This window comes from Protopterus annectens, chromosome 1.part1, assembly GCF_019279795.1.
Source record: "Protopterus annectens isolate FY-2018-M chromosome 1.part1, PAN1.0, whole genome shotgun sequence".
Lineage (NCBI taxonomy): Eukaryota > Metazoa > Chordata > Ceratodontiformes > Protopteridae > Protopterus > Protopterus annectens.
The window spans coordinates 14,618,697-14,641,982 of record NC_056726.1 but is presented as its reverse complement, the minus strand read 5'-3'; the positions used below and the strand labels follow the sequence as shown (position 1 = coordinate 14,641,982).

General features: G+C 39.0%; 1 protein-coding gene across 4 annotated transcripts in view; it reads left to right on the top strand.

Moving 5' to 3' along the window:
• The window catches only part of PDZD2 (PDZ domain containing 2), a 2,738,687-nt gene that overhangs the window by 2,351,176 nt on the left and 364,225 nt on the right, over window positions 1–23,286 (top strand). For all 4 annotated transcript variants that reach the window (XM_044073368.1, XM_044073377.1, XM_044073386.1 and 1 more), the window contains one exon: window positions 14,622–14,703. In XM_044073368.1, coding sequence (XP_043929303.1) covers window positions 14,622–14,703 — 82 coding nt within the window. The remainder of the gene's footprint in view (window positions 1–14,621; window positions 14,704–23,286) is intronic.

Here is a 23,286-nt window from a genome sequence, read left to right as displayed (position 1 = left end):
CAAGACCCCTATTCAAATCATAGCTAGCTACAGACCCCCAACTTTGACTCAAGATGCCCACTCCACCTATCTGAACCTCTCAAATCTATCAAGATTCAACCCTTTACCCTGATCCTGGGCAACTTTAACTATCCTACCATAGATTGGAAGAACTATTCATGCCAAAACACAAATGCCCAGAGATTCCATCAATGCAAATGCCTTGGACCAGCTCATCAGCACCCCCACAAGAGCTGATAATATCTTGGACTTGGTATTAACCAACATGAGTAACCACTGCAGCATCCCTATAGTGTCATCCTCCCTGGTAAGATTCAACCACAAAGTGGTCACTTTCGAAATCACCATCTCCCCCCACCTCACCCCCAGCTAGGGTCAAACAAAAAAAACTTCTCCAAACGTGATTACAACCTACTGAGGGAAAGTATAAACAGTTTAACAGCCCCCTCCCCCTCCATAGGTACTGTCACATATGTCCAAACCTACACCAACGTACTATATGAACATTTATATAGCTGCATGGAATCAGGAATACCTGACAGGACAAAATCCTCCTCCTCAAGGAAGAGTAAACCTGTCTGGTGGACATCTGCAATAAATAAACTCTATAATAAAAGGAAAAAAAAATTACTGTTCAGGACCAAAAAGGAGCAGGTGCCTAATTGGTAGCAATGTCTCCGTAGCCTGAACAAGCAAATAAGAGCACTAGTGAAATCCTCCAAAGCAAACTTCAAGTCCAAAGTGGCCACATCTACTAAAGACAGTCATAAGGCCTTCTTCACATATGTCCACAATCTCAAAGGAAGCACTCAGATCTGCTCAGAACTGGTGGTCAAGAATATCACATACACAAATGCCGGAGATATAGCCAACCTGCTGGCAGACAGGTTCAGTAAAAACTTCACCTCTCTGTTCCACCATCAGTAAATCAGGACATCCCCAGCACCTGCCCCCTCCCCTTATCTCTAGGGAGCAAGTTATGACTGCTCTCTCAAAGGCAAAATATACAGCCTCCATGGGACCCGATAACATCCCAGGCTGCATCCTACATGAACTCGGGCAGGAACTTGCAGCACCATTACACACCCTATTTAACCAAAGCCTGAGTACCGGCTTCATCCCAGCCAAGTGTAGAACAGCCACTGTCATCCCTTTGCATAAAGGTAGAGCATCCACCAATTCAGGAAATTAGAGACCCAATAGCCTAACTAGTCTGATCTGCAAGTCCATGGGTCAGATTATCATGGACCTCATTAATAAGGACATTGGCAATCTCCAAACATTCTTTCCCACACGGTTTGGTTTCATTAAGGAAGGTCATGCTTGTTTAATTTGGTCAACTTCTTTGAGACAGTCACTAAAGCCATGGACAAGGGGAAGATGGGGTGCATACTGCCTACCTTGACCTGGCCAAAGCCTTCGATACTATTCCCCACTCAAGTATTATAAATAAACTCTCTCCACTAGGCATTAATCTGAATGTTACCAGATGGGTAGCAAACTGGCTCATTGATAGATCTCACCTAATCAAAATAGGGGAAGCCACCTCAAGCAGTAGACTCGTAACATGCAGTGTACCCCAGGGATAGGTCTTAGGCCCTCTGTTATTTTGGATATACTTTTCTGAGGTGCAGACCAAAACAAGTGGGTTATGGCTGACCAGATTTATAGATGACTGCAAGCTGGGCGCTGTCATCAATTCCTCTAATGATGTGGACATCTTCCAAGAGGGTCACACCTAAGCAAATGACTGGTGCCAAAAACATGGCCCCAAACTGAATGCCAAAAAAAGTGTCATCATCCTGTTTGGGGAGAGTCACGTCCCCACAAATTATCACATTAATAACAAGGTCCTAAGCATGCAATCAATTGTGAGGGACTTGGGCACCCAGGTTGATTGCAAACTGACTTTTGACCACCATATTGCCCATTGTATGGAAAGCTTTCCACATGGCCCACCTCATTAGTAAGGGTATCTCATCCAGGGACAAAGACAGTCATAACATCCCTGTATTCTTCCTTATAATACCTATTATTGAGTACAATGCCCCTTTCAACATGTACCTCACAAAGGACATGCAGCAGCTGGAGAGACCACAGAGATTCCTCACCAGGAGAATCCACGGCCTCAAACATCTACCCTACACAGATAGGTTAAAAGCCCAGTCCCTCTACTCAGTCTCATACAGAGACTCCTCAGAGGTGACCTGTGTCTGACATACAAAGCAATCGCAGATCACGCCTTGATGGGGACTGCTGCATATCTGCAAGTCAAGCTGCATTCAAGTAACCCACACACGTGACCTCAGCCTGGTCTGTGACATCAGTAGGACTTGTTGGCGGGACAGATTTGTGAGACCCCCCTTCTATGGAATAGACTCCCTCTCCACATCAAGAAGAGTACCTCATTAACCCTTTTTAAGCACAACCTAGGTAACTGGATAGGGAACAGAAAATACACCCCTGGGATTCCACTTGTGTCCCCGCTGGACAGGGGCATCATGTGCTGACTTGTCGGAACATGGGCTAAAATCTTGGCTAGGCTTGTAAGGGCCTCAGGGACAATAGCCTAGTAACTTCCTATGATAGCCAGGGATGAAAATCTTTGGAATTATTGTCACAAAATTCCTCAGGTGATGAAAAAACTTCTTTATAAAATTGCTACCAGATTACACACACAGTACACAGCATTACTGACTGTTTTGTTGACTTGCAACTTTGTAACTTTTGCAAAACAACTTTTTTAACTTTCTGAACATTTCTGACAGTTTGACATGAACACCTGACAAAAAAACACAAATATCACAAATCACCTCACACCCACAGTTAGTTACAGAAGTACAGTTCAGTAGAATAATCAGTGTTCAAAATTGGTAGCTCATTTTCCACAACACACAGTTGCTTTAACTCTTAATTCTTACTTACTCCTTATCCCAGCCCTTATCTAGGCTTCACTAAGCAAATCTCTTTATTCTGAAAAAAAGAAAAAACAGTTATTATTCAGGTTCATAAGCAATGCTGCATTTTGTTCTGAGGATGATCCATCTTTTTGATAGCATATCCCAACAAATAACATGTTCATTTTGCAAGAAGAGGAAAAAGACAAATAACAGTATGTTTTTAAAACTTTTTCTCTTAACAATTATATTTCAAGAACTTATGTAGTTCCTGTACCTTTGAGAATTATTTTTAATGGGTTGTTTAATGCATTTTTACACATTTCCAATTAGAGATAGTAATTAGACATTGTAATATTTTTTCTTGATTTAGAATTCTTAGGAGAGTCAATATTTGATAGGTAGAAGTTGGTAGATATAGGTTAATGTTTTTATTGTTCATAGATTCATAGATTGTTACTAGGTTAACGACCCCAGGGGGAGGCATTCTAAGCCTAGCCATGTTTTCCCAAAAAAATAATGATGTCCTCTATCCAAATAAAAAAAATTGAGGGCCAGGCATTTATAAGCTACCTCTGTCCATAAGGGACATGGATGCCAGGTCCAATGTACATTTTCTATTCCCCATCCATTGGTCTAGGTTGTGCTTAAACTTGGTAACAGACAAACTCAGCTTCACGTGGATGGGAAGCCTGTTCCATAGGAGGGGCAGTCTCTGGGAGATGTATCTCCCTCCAGCGTGTTCTGTTTAAGTCACAGACAAATTTCAAATCCCTATACTTTTTATTTCTGGTGCTCTTTGACTTATGCATATGTAGGAGATTCATAAGGGTGGGTTTGCAGATGCCTTGTAAGCCAGGCATAGATCACCCCTCAGTAATCTACAGGAGACTGGGTATAATGAAAGGGCTTTAAGGCCCTCTTTATAAGGCAGATTTGTTACCAACTCTAGTTGCTGTATATGCCTGGTCGGGTACATACAAAGAAAGCATTGTACTCTACTATTGGTCTGGTAAGGGCAGAGTGCTGTAGGATAATGACCTCTTTGGACCTCAATGCCATGCCCTTACTTATAAGTTGCGCAACTTAAAAGCATTTCCTCATCACTGTGTCCATGTGGTGGTTAAAGATAAGGCTACTGTCTACATGCATACCCAGATCCCTGACCACTGGTTCAACTCTTAGGGATGTATTATCAACGTGGTATATTACAGTTGGGTGGTATGCCTACTTAAAGACGGTTAACATTATATTATTATATATCATAAACAATATGTTACATATATATTATGTTATTATATTATATTATATTATATTATATTATATTATATTATATTATATTATATTATATTATGTTATATTATATTGGCTTTACTTAATGACTTTTATTATTATGATTGCAGTGACTATTGAATATAATGTAGGTTATTACACTGTAGTAGTACAGAAAAGACTTGATAGCCAAAATAAAGAATTTACAAGGTACAGGTTGACTGGGTGGTTATAGGTAGGCCTAATATGTGGCTGTCTACAGATAGCAGGTCTAATATTAGACAGGTATTAGATCACATCAGGAGAGGTAAGGAAGAAGTGGTTTAAATGTTAAGGTCATATCTTACACTGATAATATTGGAATTTATTGAAGAACAGTGTAAAATGAGAGGGGTTTTTTTTTGTTTATTAAGGAGATATAATTGTGCTATTGCAGAATTATAAATGTTTATTGTGCATCGTTGATTGTGTATATTTGAAAATGCCATGCATCACATCAAGATTGTTTGTTAAGCTGTAAATTTGTTGATGGTTGAATTTGGGCAGTTAGTTTCTTTTTTATGTTTTTCTATAAAATGATGATAAAATTATTTTTAATGTAACTGAGCGTGGATAAGTGTCAGTAGACAAGCTTCTACCAGAGTCTTAAAGCTGTTAGCTGCCACTTTTGTATTCCTGTTAGCAATATGTAAAGTCTTGTTACATGTATATGGAAAATACTTACTATACCCCTATGCATTAGTGGGACAAGTTCAGGTATAAGCAGATGTAATCTGTTAATTTGCTGTCACATTTATGGAAAATCCCAGAAAGTATGAATACACACACAACTCCATCCAAATCTGAATAAAATGGACCTCATTTATGAGTTATAGTATGACTTCAAATCAGCTCATGGAATAGATACTCCCTTGTTAAATGCTGATTTTGTTTGTGTCTAAGTGTAGTAAAATTTTGCTGTTCTCTGTTTAGACCTATCAAAGGCATGAGGCACGATTAGTAATAATCGACCATTAAAATCATGTCTAGCTATGGTTTACCACTTAGTGCCATCTGATGATTTGTTAGTTACTTAGAAAACAGGAACCATTCAGATGTTGTAAAGCCAATTTAATCCCCTGTTCCAGTGACCATGTTAAAACCTCTCTGCATTCACAATTTTTATCAATGACTTTGTAAGACATAATGAAACCACCACCGTCAAACTGTACGCAGAAAATGCAACTATCCTCCTTGATGATACTCATTAATACAAAGCTACAATATAGATTAAGCATTCGGCAGTCACAGTTCATAGCTGTACAACTACACCACAAAGTTAGAAAGACAAAGGCTATGCCCTTTGCAAGCAGCTGTCTTACTGTAGGTGATTTGTCCGCCAGTTCCTCTTCATCTGGCACTGTACAAGTCTCCTCCTCCAGTAACTCACAAATGTAGGTTGTGAACTCTGGTAAGCTGCTAGCAGTTTTTATTATTCATAACCAGTTTGTGTCTGTTTACATGTGAACTCCATACTAACCAAAACCAACCAGAAACTTAGTTTGTTGCCTAGTTCCATGGCACAGAGGTTCAACTAGTAGTCCCTGCACTCAAGGAAGCAGGAAGGGTGGGGGAAGGAGTAAAAGGGACTATCCCACATCTTTCCAAGGGAGAGGATTGTGTTTTATGAATTCAGAGGCACACAGGGCAGTACTGTCTCCCTGATGCTGCAGGAGAGATGCAGGGCTACCTGGACTGAACATCCTTTGAAGATGTGAGAGAGCATCAGCTTAACTTAAGTGTCTGTGATTTTTTGCAATAAAAACAAGTCTCTGGCTTTTGTAATGTATAGTGTAGTATAGCTTTAAGAAATACCCAAAAGGCTACTGTACACACACATCACCTTGATTTCTAGTTAATGGTATGTTAGTAAACTGTGTGGACATGGCCAGCCTGTCTCACTGATGCCTGTATCTTGCCAACAAGTCTGAATGCTTTGCTGCAAATATTTCACCAGCATCACATATCAGCACAGAATGTAGTGTTTACTGTTTTTTTTCTGAGACATGTTAAAGCATACTGTTCAAGAGATGGTGGAGACTTATTTGGAACATGGCTAAAGATTACAAGTTACAGTGTTCAGTCCTGACCTCTGGTCACTGTCTATATTGAGACTGCATCTTATTACAAAACATGCAGGGTGTTTCCACATCAAGGATCGAAGGAACTGTGTTCACTGCCAACCTTCCCAGTTAAACTTGACAAACAGGCCAACAGATTGAACCCACAACTGAATGGAGTTGTGGGCAGCAGCACAAACTCTAGATGATACCAGCTGCTATGCTTAGTATTTTCTAGAGAGGAGAATGCATCATGTCAGGATTAACCACTCAGTGGTGTAAAAACTGGTGATTGGTTACACTGACTAATGTCATCAAGAATGTGCATGGGCATTTGCTGGTGCTAATTGGGTTCAGGACCTGGCCTACTTCAACCTACACCAATGTCTATGTGCACCCATTAGCCACTGTGTGCCTACAATAAAGCCAAGCAGCCCTGAGTCAATAAGCTGCTGGCTGGCTGGTTGGTGTCCAGTTGCTCAGTCTAGTTAAATGAGATAGCTCTGTTGAACAAAAGCTAGACATAAAACCAATCAACCTGCTTAAAGTGAACTATGGCTTGCTATGCCTGAATATAGGTTCATTGTCAGGGCACAGCTTGAAGTGCAGCGCATGATGTTTAGGAGGAGAGTGGACATTCTGTGTATCCAGGAGACACGGTGAAAAGGCAGTGCAGCAAAGTCACTTGGCTTGGGAAACAGAGTTTACTACTCAGGGGAAGGATAGATTAGAAATGGTGTGAGAATCGTGGTGACTGTCTTCTAAAAACAGTGAGGGATGATATCAGAATTAGCGATCATCTCCTGGCATTCAGACTCCAGTGTAAAGATGTAGTAGTATTCATAATCTCAGCCTATGCCCAATGGCAGAGTTGTGATGGTGAAAAAAGCACACTTTCAGACAGCAGTTGCAGGAACTACTGTATAAAATGAGACAAAATGAGTTAGAGGTAATAAGAGGGGAGCTGAATCCTCAAATCAGGACAGACAGACAGAACTAGATATGAGGACTGTTGGGGTCCACATGGGTGGAGTAACAGGAATAAAGAAGAAGCAGCCATTCTAGACTTCTGTTTGTCAAATGGCTTGATGGTGACCAACACATCATTCACCAAGAGAGACAGTCAGAAGGTCACATACAAGTGTGGTCAATATACAACTCTGGTATATGTCGCCAAAGTAAGAAATGACCACTGGGGTAGAATCAGTGACTGCAAAGTCATCCCTAGTGAAACAGTCATCCCACATCATAAACCACTGGTGGCCACAATCAGCTGCAAGCAGTTGTCAGAGAAAGCTCCAAGGTCAACAGAGACTAGGCTGAAGACCTGGAAGCTAACAGTAGTGAAAGCACAATAGTTCAAGGAAATACTTAAGGCTCTGGCACCTCAAGCAAAAGAGGAAATAGGTAGAGCTGAAGAGCAGCAGCATCTCAAAACAGCTGTGCACTGAGCCAGGAAAAGAAGTGTGGTACACAAGGACAGATGTTGTAATGTAGAAGTCCAGGAAGCAGACAAAAGAAAAGAAAAAGGTGAGCTAGAAAAGACAGACCAGGGCAAGAAGAAATATTGGCTGGCTAACAAAGGGGCTAAGAGAATGGAGGAAATGGGAACAGGTGCTACTAACATACAGGAGATGAGGGATAAGCATGGAACAGTTTTAGGGACAATGAACCAAGGGAAAAAGCTCTGTGCAGCTCAATAAACGGCATTTAAGATGAACGAAAAATTACTGCACATGAATGACTGTTCAATGAAAGAAGAAGAATGTAACTCCTAATCTTGAGCTGAATCTGCTGTTTAATAGCTAATGTTGAGTTAAAGTAGTAAATAATTCACAAAGGACAAATCTGAGTATTTGACAGGAGAAAACGTGGTGTATCATGCAGGAAGCATGCAAAACAAAGAGGCTAAGAGAGCGATCACAATGACAAAGAATAAGGCATCAGTGAAACTCTACCAACTTCTGGACAATATGAAGAGAGACATGACTGAGCTCTCCTAGTATGTGTCCCAGGCAGGTATGTTCCTAGCCTTGAGCAGCATATTACCTTAACCTAGAATGTCAACCATGTCAATGCTTGGAACAAACTTCCCCTTGACTTATGTTTAATCTTCCACACCTCACACTTTAAAAATGAACTAAAAGCTTATTTTCTCAATTCCAGAACCTGCCCTTGCCATGACCCTACCTAGACTTCCTTCCCTTTATGTACCCTCAAAAGGACCATACTTAGTACCTTATTACACCTCTCTCTCCAATGTGTCTACTATGCATTTGCACAATTTTATACAAACAAAAAATGTTTATTGTTGACCTATTGAACTATATCAATGTAAAATTGTTACTTAGCTTCTTTGTAATGCAACTTTAACTTTATGCATGTAACCCAACATATGTGAATTGTTTTGCTATAACTGATATTATATCAATATTGTTTAAAATTGTACTTGTTTTAAAATGTATTACTGGAGCTTTTCTCCTCGGGTCTCCACTGAAAATGGGCCACAAGCCCAGTTGGACAAACCCGGTTAACAAATGTCAGTAAATAAATAAATAAAATAAATAATACCCCAGTGCAAACAAAAAAAATATCAATTTTAATAATTGGCTTAGTTTCTTGTGTCATTCAAAGGGGGTCCGGTTTCTGTCAGTCTGGGATGACATGGTTGACAAACCCCACTGCTTTGCCAGAGATGGTTTTACCCTGGCACTGCTAAGCTTTTGGCTGCTAGCAAAGGCTTTTGCCTCCCCCATAGTGCCTTTTTTAGGCAAGGTCTCAAAAACAAAATTGCCGACATGGAAATTGCCAACCATAATAAAATAAGAGTTATGTTGCTAAACGCTAGGACCTTAAACCAAAGTCTGCACACCCTGGAAGCACTTCTGTCACTGAATGATGTAGATGTCTGTGCAGTCACAGAAACCTGGTTCAAGGCCTGAGAGAGTACCCCGGCCTTGGAAGGCTACAATGCCTTCCACACCTTCAGACAGTAAAATGAAGATTTGAGACCCAAAGAAGGCAGTGTTTCTATCTATATTACAGATAAATTCACCTCCCGACTAGTTAGACGGACAAATCCATGGAGTTACTCCATCTTCAGATTACTATGGCTAAGAAAGACCCCCACTCATGTCATTGCTAGTTATAGCTCCCCCTCCATGGATCATGATACTCATGAGACCTACTTGACCAAACTGGAGTAAATCCAAATATTGCCAAACACTCTGGTCATGGGACATTTAAATTATCCCACCATCAACTGGAAAACCTACTGAAGCCCTAACTCACTAGTACAAAAGTTCTTTAACTTTGTTAACTCAAATGTCCTGGAACAAATTGTTCAAACCCCAACAAGAGGAACAAACGTACTAGATCTGGTTTTCACTAACATGACAAACAGAGACACCACCGTGACTGTCGGACTCTCATTAGTTAAATCTGACCACAGGTCAGTCACCTTCGAACTGGCACTAATACCAGAACTCACAAAATGTGAAGTCAAACTAAAAAATTTCACCAAAGCAAACTATACCCTCATAGGGGAAAGTATAAATGCATTCTAAGCCTCACCCCCAGGTGGAAGTGGTAACTACACCAAAGCTTAAACTAAAGCCCTATGCAATCAGTTGTATAATTGTATAGACTTGGCTGTTCCAGAAAGAATCAAAGCCAGAGCCCCAAGTTAAAAAAAAAAAAAAAAAAAAGCTGCCATGGTGGACATCCAGGATTAACAAACTTTGCAACAAATGCAAAAAGTTGCTGTCTAAGAAAACTAAGGTGAGGCCCCAACAATGGAAAAGCACCATCCTCAGCCTCAGCAGACAAATAAGACAACATGTCAAATCCTCTAAGGGAAACTTTGAGAAAAGCGTAGAAATCACATATGTAGCATAAAAGGTAGGACCCAAGCATGTGCCGAACTAGTGACCAACAGTATCACACACTGATCCCACAGAGACAGCAAACCTGCTAGTGGCTAGATTTGGTGAAAATTTCACTCCCTTATCCCCTCCAAACTTATCACAAATTTCATCCCCACCCTACATATCCAAAAAGCAGGTCATCAAAGCCTTATTTAAGGCAAAAAACACAGCCTCTGTGGGATCAGACGGCATCCCAGGCTGTCTCCTAAACAAACTAAAACACAAACTAGCATCACCATTAAGTACCCTATTCATTCGCAGCCTAACTAACCACTGGCTTTGTTTCTGTAGAATGGAGAACAGCAACAGTTATTCATCTCCACAAAGATGGCTTAGCAACAGACTCAGGGAATTATAGACCCATAAGTCTGACCAGCCTCATTGGTAAAGCCATGGAATGTATCATCATGGACCGCATAAGTAAAGACATAGGTGGCCTCCAAACCCTGGATCTGACCCAATTCAGCTTCATCAAGGGCAGATCCTGCCTGTTAAACCTAGTGGATTTCTTTGAAAATGTGTCCAGGGCCACTGACGAGGGCAGATCTGTACACACAGCATACCTTGACATGGCAAAGACCTTCGACACAATCCCACACTCGGGCATTACCAATAAATTTAGCAAACTGAATGTAAATCCCTTTGTTGTAAGATGGCTTGCCACCTGGCTCACAAACCAATCACACACTGTCAAAGTGGGTGACTCCACATCAACCAGCAGACCTATCACCAGAGGGGTACCACAAGGGTCAGTGCTGGACCCCCTACTGTTTGGTATATACTTCCCAGAAATTGAGGCCAAAACTAAGGGGCTGTGGCTGATCAAGTCTGTGGATGACTGCAAACTCGGTGCAATTATTGAATCCCCAAATGATGTCAATATACTTCAGGAGGGTCTTACACTGACCGACGACTGGTGTCTTAGTCACAGTGTCAAACTTAATGCAAAGAAATACATTATTATTCCCTTTGGTAAAAGCAATGTCCCTTCACGCTATCAAATTAACAACCAATACCCTATGTACCTACAAAGTGGTAAGAGATCTGGGATCACAAGTAGACTGTGACCATAACTTTGACCACCATGTGCCTATTGTAGTAAGGGAGGCTTACCACATAGCACACTTGATTAGCAAAGGAGGTTATAACCCCTCTATACTCATCACTATCAGGCCCATAATTGAGTATAGTGGCCCTTTTGGCATGTACAGTACAAAGCACCTGCAGCAACTGGAGAGACCTCAGAGGTTTCTAAATAAGATCAAGGGACTCCAGCACATGTTTTACACAGACAGACTAAAGTCCTTGTTACAATACTCAGTATTATATAAACTTCTTAGGGGAGACTTATGCCTGGCTTACAGAACAATCTCTGACCCAAACTGAATGAATTTACTGTACATCCATAAATCAAATGGGACTAGAGGGCCTGCGACTGGAATAGGATGTGCTGGAGGAACAGACTTGTCTCCCAGTGACTGCCACATCTTTGGAATAGGCTGCCAATTCATGTGAAACAGAGCACCTCTATGACACTGTTCAAAAGGAACCTGAACGAGTGGATAGGACACCATAAATTCATACCGGGAATAGCACCCACAATTCTGCTGGACATGGGCAGTCAATGCAATCCTGAATGTTGACTAGAGTATCTGTGGTATTACATTGGGATGAAATGACTAGGCTTGAAATGACCTCTGGGTCAGTAGCCTAGAAACCTGCTATGATCCTATGAAAGTGACTCAACAGATGAGACAAATAAAATAGATCAGTGTGCAAGGCAAACAGAGAAAGATAACGAAGATTCATAACACAATATTAATAAGGGATACAAGCAGCAATTTATTCACTAGTCCAGAGAACATCAAAGTCAGATGGAGGAAGTGCTTCCAGCAGCTTTGGAATGACTAAAACCTCACAGAAGCTGTACTGCCCCATGCACAGCCTACAGTGACAGAGGAAGAAGAAGCTAAGGAAAATGAAGGCAAAGAAAGCAGCAGTCTCAGGTGAGGTCAAGGCACATATGATTAAGATGTTGGGTAGGTTAGGATAGAAATGACTCCTGAGGATACTCAAAACAGTATGCAAGTAAAGGAGTATCCTAGATAACTGGAGAATAGGTGGCCTAGTGCCAATGTGCAGGAAAAAGGGGGGTATTACCAACTTTGGGTGGTACAGAGGTATCGAACTCCTGATAAACGTCATGAAAGTGCTGGAGAAGGTGATTGATAAACGAATGCTGAGAGCAGTAGAAAGTAAGATGATAAATAAGCAGTTTGGATTTAGCTCAGGATGCAGCACAACTGACCCGATGTTTATAGTGATACAGATAAGGAAGAAGAAGCTGGAGATAAGGAAAGAGACCAGCTTAGTATTCCCAGACCTGGAGAAAGCATATGACATGGTCCCAAGAAAGACGATTTGGGCACTCCTGTGATGCGTTAAAGTCCCAGACACTGGTAAAGTTGATGTAGACTATGTACAAGTACGCAAGTAGAAGCAGTGTTCAAACTCACAGAGAGGTCCCCATTGGTAGTGGGTGTGCATCAGGGTTCAGCTGTGAGCTGACTTCTATTCATACATGTGATGAACTACATTAAAAACAAGTCAGAGGGGACAGATCAACAAACCTGCTGTATGCAGACAATGTGGCTTTGCAAGCAGACACTGAGCAAGAACTTCAGCAGATGATAGTGGATGGAATGCATAACTGAAGGCATATGAAACTCAGTATAGACAGCACTGTCATGGCAGCACATGGGGAAAAATCAGAAGAAGCTGAACAGTGAGATAGAAGGGAAAATAATGGAACAGGTTAACAGCTTCAGGTGTCAGAGGGGGTAAAGGAGGCTAAAGCTAGAATTAGAGATGATGCAGCCAACTGGCAACAGAATATTATGGGTAATGTGCAAAAGAAGAATGCTAAGGAAGCAGAAAAGTAAAGTATACAAAATAGTCATGTGATAGTACCTCTTTATGGCACAGAAACCTGCACATTGAAAGCATAGCTGTGGATAAAGCTAGAGGTGAAGGGTATGAATGCCTGAGGTAGGTAGTAGGATGCACAGTTTGGGACATGAAGAATGAAGACATTGGAGCAGGAGCCAAAGCAGATCTAATTTAAGAAAACTTCAAAGAGAAAAGAGTACAGTTGTTCTATTCTGGCACGTGCAGGAAAGCAGAAGATAATTTGGTGAAAAAGATTTGGGAGAGACAGGAAGGGGGGTTCCCACCTTCAGGCCAGTTATTACAGAGTGCAATTGGTTTATAGCTGGTACAGAGCAATTAACAAGAAGGCACAAAGTAGAGCAAGTTTTCTTTCATGTATTGAATGTGGACACCAAGAAGCTAGGGAAACAGACAGTGGCCAACTTAGTAAGTAGACCTTACACAGCAAGGACTACTCCTTTGGGTGGAATGTCACAGCCACTTTCCAGCACAGGCCAGGCAGGTATTTACTTAGTTAAACTTAATACACAGCAGGGCTTTTCATGTTAAACTTGTTTACATTGCACAATGCCAATATTCTTAGTGAAAACGTTCACAGAGGTGTGTCTTGTGGCAGAGCTGCTGCTATTTCAGGGTCAGAGGTTAGTGTGGTGACTGCAGACTATTGCACAATATCAATATTCTCAGTGAAAACTTTCACAGAGGTGTGTCTTGTGGCGGAGCTACTGCTATTTCAGGGTCAGAGGTCAGTGTAGTGACTACAGACTATTACACAATGACAATATTCTTCGATATAACAATGCAGCAGGTTTTTTTACTTTAATAAAATTGATAAAATAGCATCCAAGTAGGTAACTGGACTTGGATATGAATGCATTTATGATAATATCCCCTCAGCTTAATTTAGAACTATAGACACTAGTAACTTTATCATGCGATGCTTTGTTGTACACTGGGCATTGTCAGCATTTCTCATGAGTAGGACTTCCCTGCAGTGTCTTATTTTGTTAAAGAAGAACTTTTTTTTTCAGTGTGACAATTTAGAACCACTTGCTCCTCTTTGGATAGTCCTTGCCTGCCTTCAGAAGAATCACTGAGGAGTATTTTAAATATGCTTGTTTTATTACTGGTTCCTATATAATGTACATCTTTATTGTAAATCTGATGTATTCATTGCTTCCTGCCTGGATTCCTTCACAATATCTCTTTATTGAAAGTGTTTACCTTATAGACCTTCATGGCACTTAGACTTACATGTAGCTATAAAGCAGAGTTCCAGCATTTGGTAGGAATGCATGTTGATTTCCAGCTTAGCTATGAACAAGATGTGAAATGAAAAATAAATCTTACAGTTCTTTGACTCCAAAAGATGTTTTTATAATGTGGATTTTATGCCATTGTATTCATAGAGTACTTCTCCTAGCATTTGCTGTAAATGGTTTTATCTAACTTTTCTTTTTCTGTTTTGGTTGGAGCAGGTTTCAGAGCAGGACATGGATGAAGCTATAGCACGTACAACACACAGAGAGAGCAAAGATGGACATTCATCTCATATACTGGGTATGATAACCTGTAGTCAAAGAGTTAGTCTTATGTGCACATTTCTATATGTAAATACTTCAGAAACAAGCGTTCAAGAGATTCCACTAAGCAGAATGGGCTGATGGTTTCCATGTGAGTTCAGTGAACAAGAAATATTGCTGTGTCAACAGTGATAGTGAAAGTAGATTCATGCATGTAGTACAATGTAGTGAAATAAAGCAGGGTGTATTACACCATATCATGAGTAAATTCCCCATAATTAGCATGGATATGAGATTCTGATTAGCTAACAGAGTGTTCCCCTTGGGGGAGTAAATCCAGCTATGAATCCAGCTAGAACATTCATAACCAACTGCATAATCAGTGCACATTTTACCCATTGATTTTCCTGTGATACTTGCTTTCTGTAAGTATTGCTGTCTTATACATGTAAGTGTCCTAAAAGGCTGCATGGAGTGAAAAAATGGGCTGCAACCCAAATACTAGTGTAAAATTATCAGTTCTAAAGCCCTTCTGAAATTCATGTTGTCTGGCATCTTTACCTTTTGCTTAACAAATTCCTGCTTTTGATCTGAATAATAACTGCCTGAAAATAGTCAACGGGTTTGTTATATTTAGAGAAGTAGCTGCAAATGAATTTGTGGCAGTTGCAGTGTTATAGAAATCAGAAAACTAGAAGACCCGAACAAAAACCCAATGAAACGAGAAGCCTTTCGGGTCCAAAACCTGAGAACTCTGATGAAAAATAAGCCGTCTTGACAAAAAACTTGCAAAGTTCCTTTTAAATTGCTGAATAATTCGCTTTTAAATATAAAAAAATGATTATTCAAGCAAGATAGCTTAAAGAAAACCAAACACTTTAATTCAATGAGAAACACAAATAATCACAAGCGCTTTCGCCCGGTCTTATCGGGCTTTTTCAAGTGTGACCAACTGAAACTGAAAACTGTCTTTTATAGCACAAATGCGTAAAGTTAATTAATTAATTGGACGTAACTCATAATGCACTAACAACTTAAAAAATATCAATTTAACATACAGTGTTCATGTTAATACTTAATAAATCCACATCTAAACATTTTATACATGTAAAAATCTACTATCAGGTTAAAAAGATCTTTCTTTTAAAACAAAATAAAAATAACAATGCAAAGGCTAATAATACTGTGTACACTATAAAAACCAACTTAAGCCATCTTCTATAATATGAATTTAAACCAATGGTTAGGTAGCCTGCTGCTGTAATTAAAAATCTCTTGTTTGTAGTTAAACAATAAAACTAACCCTGTTTTCACTTGCACTACTTGTACACTGCTGTTAAAACCTTCAAAACTAGCAAAATGCAAAGTGTGTAAAGAATTAACATAAAAATTAATAAATTTTCAGTAAATCCATAGACAAGGGTATGTATCAAAGTCAGCAAAGATATAAATAGGGGTCGTATTGAAAGGGTAAATACATATAGATCAATTATAATATATTTCTTCTTGTCTTAAGTATGGAAGCAAGACTAACGTTGTCATTAAGTCCTGGATGTTTCGTGGCGTTCAATTTTAACTGCCAAATAAGCTCCCTAGTACCAAGCAGGGTTTCACAGTCACCTCCCCTTTGATCTTGTCGTATCTTTTCAACAATGAAAAATTTGATAGACATTTGTGGGCATTCAAGAGAATGTTTATAGAAGGCATTGGTTTCCTTCTGTTTGTTAATGTCATAAAGGTGCTCGTAGATCCTACGCTTCAAAGCCCTTTCAGTTTTGCCAACATAAAAAGCTGGGCAAAGTTGGCAAAGGCCAATATATACCACCCCTGAAGTGTTACAGGAGTAGTGGCCGTTAGATTTCAAAGTGATGTTCTGGGACGGAATACGTATATGATCAACTTGCAAAACATGTGAGCATTGATTACATTTGCCACAACTAAAAGTACCTAGTTTTTCAACCAGTCTACCACCAATGCCTACTTGTTCGCTGTATGAATTCTGCTCGAAGATACCTTTGAGATTAATACCCCTCTTTCTGACAAACCCAATTCATGCATTTCAACCATGGGCCATAACCTTGGGCCATTTTTATTTATAGTCTTTGAAGCTTGCTTCTTTTTTTTATAGGTAAAATTACAACATTGCACAGCGTGAAAATTAAAATCACAAATTACCTAATAGTAGTAAATTAAAAAATTAGTAAAAGTAAAAATAAATTCCAGTTAGTTATTTTTTCATTATGTTTTCAAGTTAGAAACTGAAAAATAAAAAATATGGATACCCTCTTCTTTCCAAACAGTTTCCTAGAAAAAAAAAAAAAAGTAAAAATCATACTACACATTCTTGATTCTTGGAATTTTTTCATCATTTTATTGGATATTTCATATTATCATATTACCTGCCAATATTGGGTATGTTGGGTTTGTCAATTATTCTCAAAAATATCTTCTTGTCAAAATTCATACAGAACAAACAAGTATTGGTGGTGTACTGGTTGAAAACTAGGTACTTTTGAAAATTTGGCATACTTAATCAATCAAATCATGTTTTTGCAAGTTGTTCATATTATGAATTTGAATATCAGACCAGAACATGAAATTCCTGAAATCTACTGGCCACTACTCTTGTTTCAGTGGTATATGGTATTTTTGCCAACTTTTTTTTTTTGGTTTTTATGATGAAACTTGGAAAGCACTGAATCTGAGCACCTTACACCATTATGACAGCAACAAACAGAAGGAAACAATGCCTTTCTCTATAAACATTCTCTGCCCACAAAAATGTCTATCATTTTTTTTTGTTGAAAAGAAAGATCACGACATCAAAGGGAGAGACTGTGAAACCTGCTTTGGTACTAGGAGCTTATATTGGCAGTTAAAATTGAACATACGAAACATCAGATATATTATATTTTACCCTTAATATACCTTTATATTATTCGATGATTACCCTTTTTTACCGACCCTTTTTTATTTATATCATTTTATGGTTTTTTTTATTTTATTTATTTTATGTTAATTCTTTTTTCAATTTTGAGTTTTTTTTTTGAAGTTTTTGAAACAGTGTGAAAGTAGTCAAAGTAGTGTTTTTATTTTAGTTTGTTTAGTTACAAACAATTATTTATTTTACACCAGGCTACCTAACTAAATTCATATTTTTTTAGATGGCTTAAGTTGGTTTATACTCATTTGTTTTTTATATTTATTTTTTTTTATTTATTATTTTTTGTTTTGTTTTTTTTTTTTTTGTTATTTTATACTTTTTTTTTACATGTAAATTTAGAGATGGATAGATTATGTTTATTAACATGAACACTGTATGTTAAATTGATATTTTAAATTTTAATTAATTATGTATACGAATCGTCAATTAATTAATTTTACTACGCATTATATAATTGCATTAATTTTTAATTTTCGTTTTCACACGAAAAAAAAAGCCGGTAAGACCGTGAAAAGCTAATGTGATTATTTGTGTTTTTCATGTTTTTGTTCTTTTTTTTTTAAGCATTTTTTTCTATATTTTATTTATTTTTTATTTGAATTTTAAAAATTAAAATTTTTTTTTAAAGGTTTTTGTCAATTATTTTTATTTTTCGGCAGATTTCTCATCATCATTGTCAGTGAATAAAAAAATGTGAAAATGCAACTGCTCAACGCTTCCATAGTTCAGAAAAAAGAAAAAACAAAAATTCATTGCTAAATTTTGTTTGTGTCTTTCGGCTTTTTTTGTTTTTCGGTAAACCACAGCGGAACTCCGGTCCGCTAATGATTATCGCTAATTTTTTTATTTAGAGTTACCAGCCCTGACACACCTTCAACGACACAGTACCTTACTCACGATATCTCCCACGCAGAACTCATCTCGAAATCGAACGGCCGACAGCCTTTACTGTGAGGCGACAGCGCTCTTCAAGAGCCAGCACCACCACTGCGGGTCATTGCTACAGTATAATGTTTCAGTAAAACCTGTCAGGGTGGGAGTTATGGTTTGGATTTCCTCTCTCCTGTCCTATTTGATTCCGTTATGTTTCATCCTCATGATCAAATGTGGTCAGTATAGAGCAGATCTCACCTGTGAATAAACTGTACAGTTAGCATGAATCTGGCATTTCCTATCAGCAAACAGAGCAGTTCACAGTGAGTCAGTCGCATTATTAACAATGACTGGAACATTCACTGGACAAGCAGTAACTTTTAAGAAAGTTTAGACACTGCAGCATTTTCAGCTAACACAGTTCATCTGTCATTATGGTTAAAGTAAGTTATTTTGCTATTCTGAAACTAAATTCTCTTTCAGAATCATTCAGACTTAAAGGATGTAATACCATTCCTTTCCAAGGGAAGTATAAAAACTAGAAGTTTGGATCAGCAAATCATCTCATTAGGTTTGTTGCACATATGCAAAGAAAATGTGCAAAGAAAATGTGTCATCTAATTTCATATCTTTCCTTTTGAACTGGAGTGGTATGAAATTTAAAACATAAGCACTGCATGATTGAAAAAAAGTATAACTGTAGCAGCAAACAAAGCAGTGAATGAACCACGCAGTCCACAAAATGACTGACTCATAAAACAAATTTATTAACAGTCAGCGCTTTCACATAGGAGCTTCATCATAACATAAAAAACAATTTACAAAGAGCACTTAAATCCTACCCAACATCCAATCAGCACTCAGGTAATCAGCCTAAATTAAAGCAACAGGCAACATTTATCATAGTAAAAAACTACAGAAGATAAAAAATAATGAATATATATATATATATATATATATATATATATATATATATATAAAACATTAAAACCACAAAATCCATATATTTCTGATACTTGAAAATGTAGTCTGTGAGTTTCCTAGACTTCAGCACAGGCTTGATAGAGGCTCTCTCATTGAAACCCTTGCCTCTATCCACCCTCAACCTCAGGATTCACTTTATCTCCTTATTCTCAGTATGATTCCCGATATCCCCTTCTCGCAGACTGGGTCTAACCAAATCAATCACCTTAAACTTGAAAGTATGGTCATCCCCCTGTAAAATAACATACTTGGAAAGTGCATTATTCTGTGACCTAGCGTGATGTTATATAAATGTTCTGTCTGTCTTTCCTACATAGAAAGATCTACAAGAAATGCATAATAGTATCCTTCTGGAAGCCATCCACCCCTGTTAACTATCATATTGACAACACACCCATAAGAGTTAACCCAATAGTCAGTGACCTGGGGGACACACAGATAGTAATCTAGCCTTTTAGCATCATGTCTACAGTAGTAAGGAAATCCTTCTATATTGCACAACTTATAAACAAAGTTATAGCATCTAGGTCCAAGTAAGCCATTGTCTCACTGTATTCAGCATTCATCAGAGCTATCATTGAGTACAATGCCCCCCTTTGGTATGTACCTAAGTAGACATATCCAACAAGTGGAACATCCTCAGAGGTTCCTCACTAAAAGAATACAGGGTGTAAGTAGCATGTCCTATGCACACCGCCTCAAGGTCTTATCCCTGTATTCTGTCTCCCACAGGCTATTGAGGTGAGATATATGCCTGGCATACAATGCATTGTCAGTCCTCACTCTGATGGACTTCCTGCTTATCTGCAAAACAAACAGCACCAGAATTAGCCAATCTAAAGACTTAAACCTTGCCTGTGATGTAAATAGGACCTGCTGGAGAGACATGTATATATATTCCAGAGACTACCCTCTGGGCCAGGCTCTCCATCCATATGAACCAGAACTCTTCCCTAACCTGATTCAAGTGTAACTTGGAAAATTAGTTTGGAAACAGGAAATTCATCTCTGGTTTGACATCCATGTCTCTAATGGACATAGGCAGCCTATAAGTGATTCACCTCCCAAGCCCTGTTTCCACTTATCAAGGGTACCAGAATGTATCAGATGTTTGGGATGCATGACTAGGCTTAAAAAGCCCTTATGGTTGTTAGCTTAGTAAACTCCTATGATCCCGTGAATGAAGACTCCACAAAACAAATCAATTTTTAAAGTAACATGTCGGTTAAACCAAAATGCCTTTAGAATGTGTGTAGAAACTGGATTACCCAGAGAAAACTATGTAAACATGGACAAGACATACAAATTCTACTCTGACTACAGTATCAAATTCCAGACCGGAAGCTAAGTGGTAGCATTGTCAGTCCCCACTCTGATGGACCTCCTGCATATCTGTAAAACAAACAGCACCAGAATTAGCCACTCTAAAGACTTAAACCTTGCCTAAGGCACCTCTGTTTATTTTTAATTCATTCATTCCCTTGGCCACTCTTTGTTATTTATCTGTCTGTGGTGTGCTTGGTAAAGTAAGCACATGACAAAAGCTAAAGTAAGGTACATATTAATTAAAACAATACAACAACTGATAAGTTAATAAATAATGTAACTTCATGGGACGCAAGTATATTCACACAGCTGCATCATAAGGTACCATCTGAAGCTAACTTCAGATGTACAGTCACAGAGTAGCTATCAGAGAATCCCATGGGTCTGTGGCCCAATATGAAAATGTCCTGAGCATAGCTGACGGAAGCCTGAAGCTGGGAAATAACTAGTTACCCAAGTGCAGATGAGCAAAGGATTCAAGAAGGGCCAGTGAGGCATCAGAAGAAGGAAGGACCCTGGTAATGCAGGCCCTTAATTTAGCTTCACTTGAACATTAAATGTGATTCTCTGTTCAACAAGCCAATGCAGACCACACAGTAGGTGTAATGTGACTGTACACCTAGGGACACCAGTAAAGAGCCTTGCTGCAGAATTCTGCACAAACTATAACCTGTTAATTTATTATTTAAAAGCCCCAGATAAAGAACATAATAATAGTCTAGTCAGGAGGTAACCCAAATTGCTTTGGTAAATTCTAAGATGGAATAATTTATTTCTTTTATTTTCTTTTACATTTGTTTATTTGTTTGAATAAGCTACTTATTAATATAGTAATGTTCATCAGATTGTCAGAGCAGGACCAAATGATAGCTGACACCCAGTACTTAAGTAAGCAGATTATCTAGCATCACACCAAGATTATGCATTTTGGACACAAACTACATTTTATGAACTCCATAAACAATATGTGAAGCAAATTCAAGAGCGGTGGTGAATCTTTAGGTGGTAGAAAAGTCTATGCCAACTTCTTAGGTTGAATTTAAGCCAGTTTGTACTCCTCCAAGTTAGGGTGATATGAAAGCATTCTGTGATGGTATCTGAGCAAGACACACTCTCCTGAGGAGAGAAAAAGTGTGATTGAGTGCCATCTCTGTATTAATAGTACTGCAAACCTCTTCAAGAGTCTGTTACCAATTAGCAGCATGTAGGTTCATAGCTGATTACTGGGCTAACAAACCCTCACTAGCCATGCTTCTGAAATGTATCTGACAAGTTTTGATAACTTAGGGTTATTTTAAGAAGTACATACAGGCTTGGGCATGAGTATTTAAACATTTACAGTATGCCTCTGTCTACTACACCAGTGCCAGACCTTGGGCAAATTTCCAGTTTACCATCCACTTGTCCAAGTTAGATTTAAAGTGGGTTAGGGAAGAAATCTGCTTCACATTGATAGAAAACCTATTAAAGAGAAGGGGTAGTCACTGAGACACATATCTGCCTCTCCAGCATGTCGTAGTTATGGTGATGATGAGGTTTAAGTCCCAAAATTGGATAATTCTGATGCTGTTTTTTGTGGATGTGTAACAGGTCCATCAGAATTGGATCAGCATATGCTTTGTAGGCCAGGAATACATCACCTCTCAGCAGTATGTAGGACAACGGATACAAGGATAGGGCTTTGAAGCAGTCCATCTAGGACATGTTATTTACACCCTGTATTATTTTTGTGAGGAACCTCTGTGGCACTTTAGTTGTTGCATATATCTGGTCAGGTACATACTTAGGGGGCCCGATACTCAATGACTTGTCTGATGAGGGCCATGTACAGAGGAACAATGACATCCTTGGACCTAGATGCTTATAATTTGGGCAACACCAAATTATTTCCTTACTACTGTAGACACACAATGGTCAAAGGTCAGGTTACTGTCTACATGCATTTGCAAATCCTGGACCACTGGGCCTGCTCTTAGGAGTGCAACATTAATGTGGTTGTTTCCAGTGGTGGCTGTCTTCCCGAAGGATACTTTTGTGCATTTCTTGGTACTGACTTTTAGACTGTGGCTCTGGCACCAGTTGTTAGTCAGAGTCAGGGTTTATTGGAAGATATTTGTGTCTTTAGAGCATTGTATGACCGTGCCTAGTCTGCGGAGGCCTTTGATGTTGGAATCAACTTCAGAGAAGTAGATGCCAAAAATGTCCAACTCCAGCACCAAGCCTACAGAGACTCCATAGTGACTGGCCTCTTTGTGGAGGGTAGACTCCGCCATCCTAATTTCTTGAGTCCTATCTGTGAGCTAGCTTGAGTCCTATCTGTGAGCTAGCTGGCTATTCAGCAGGTGGCATAGAGGTTTATACCTAATTTAGTGAGTTTGTTTGCAATGCCTAAGTGGGGTATTGTATCAAATGCATTGGCCAGGTCAAGCTAGGCAGTATGCACCATGTTGTCCTCATCCATTGCTTTGGTGACTTACTCAGACAAGTCCACCA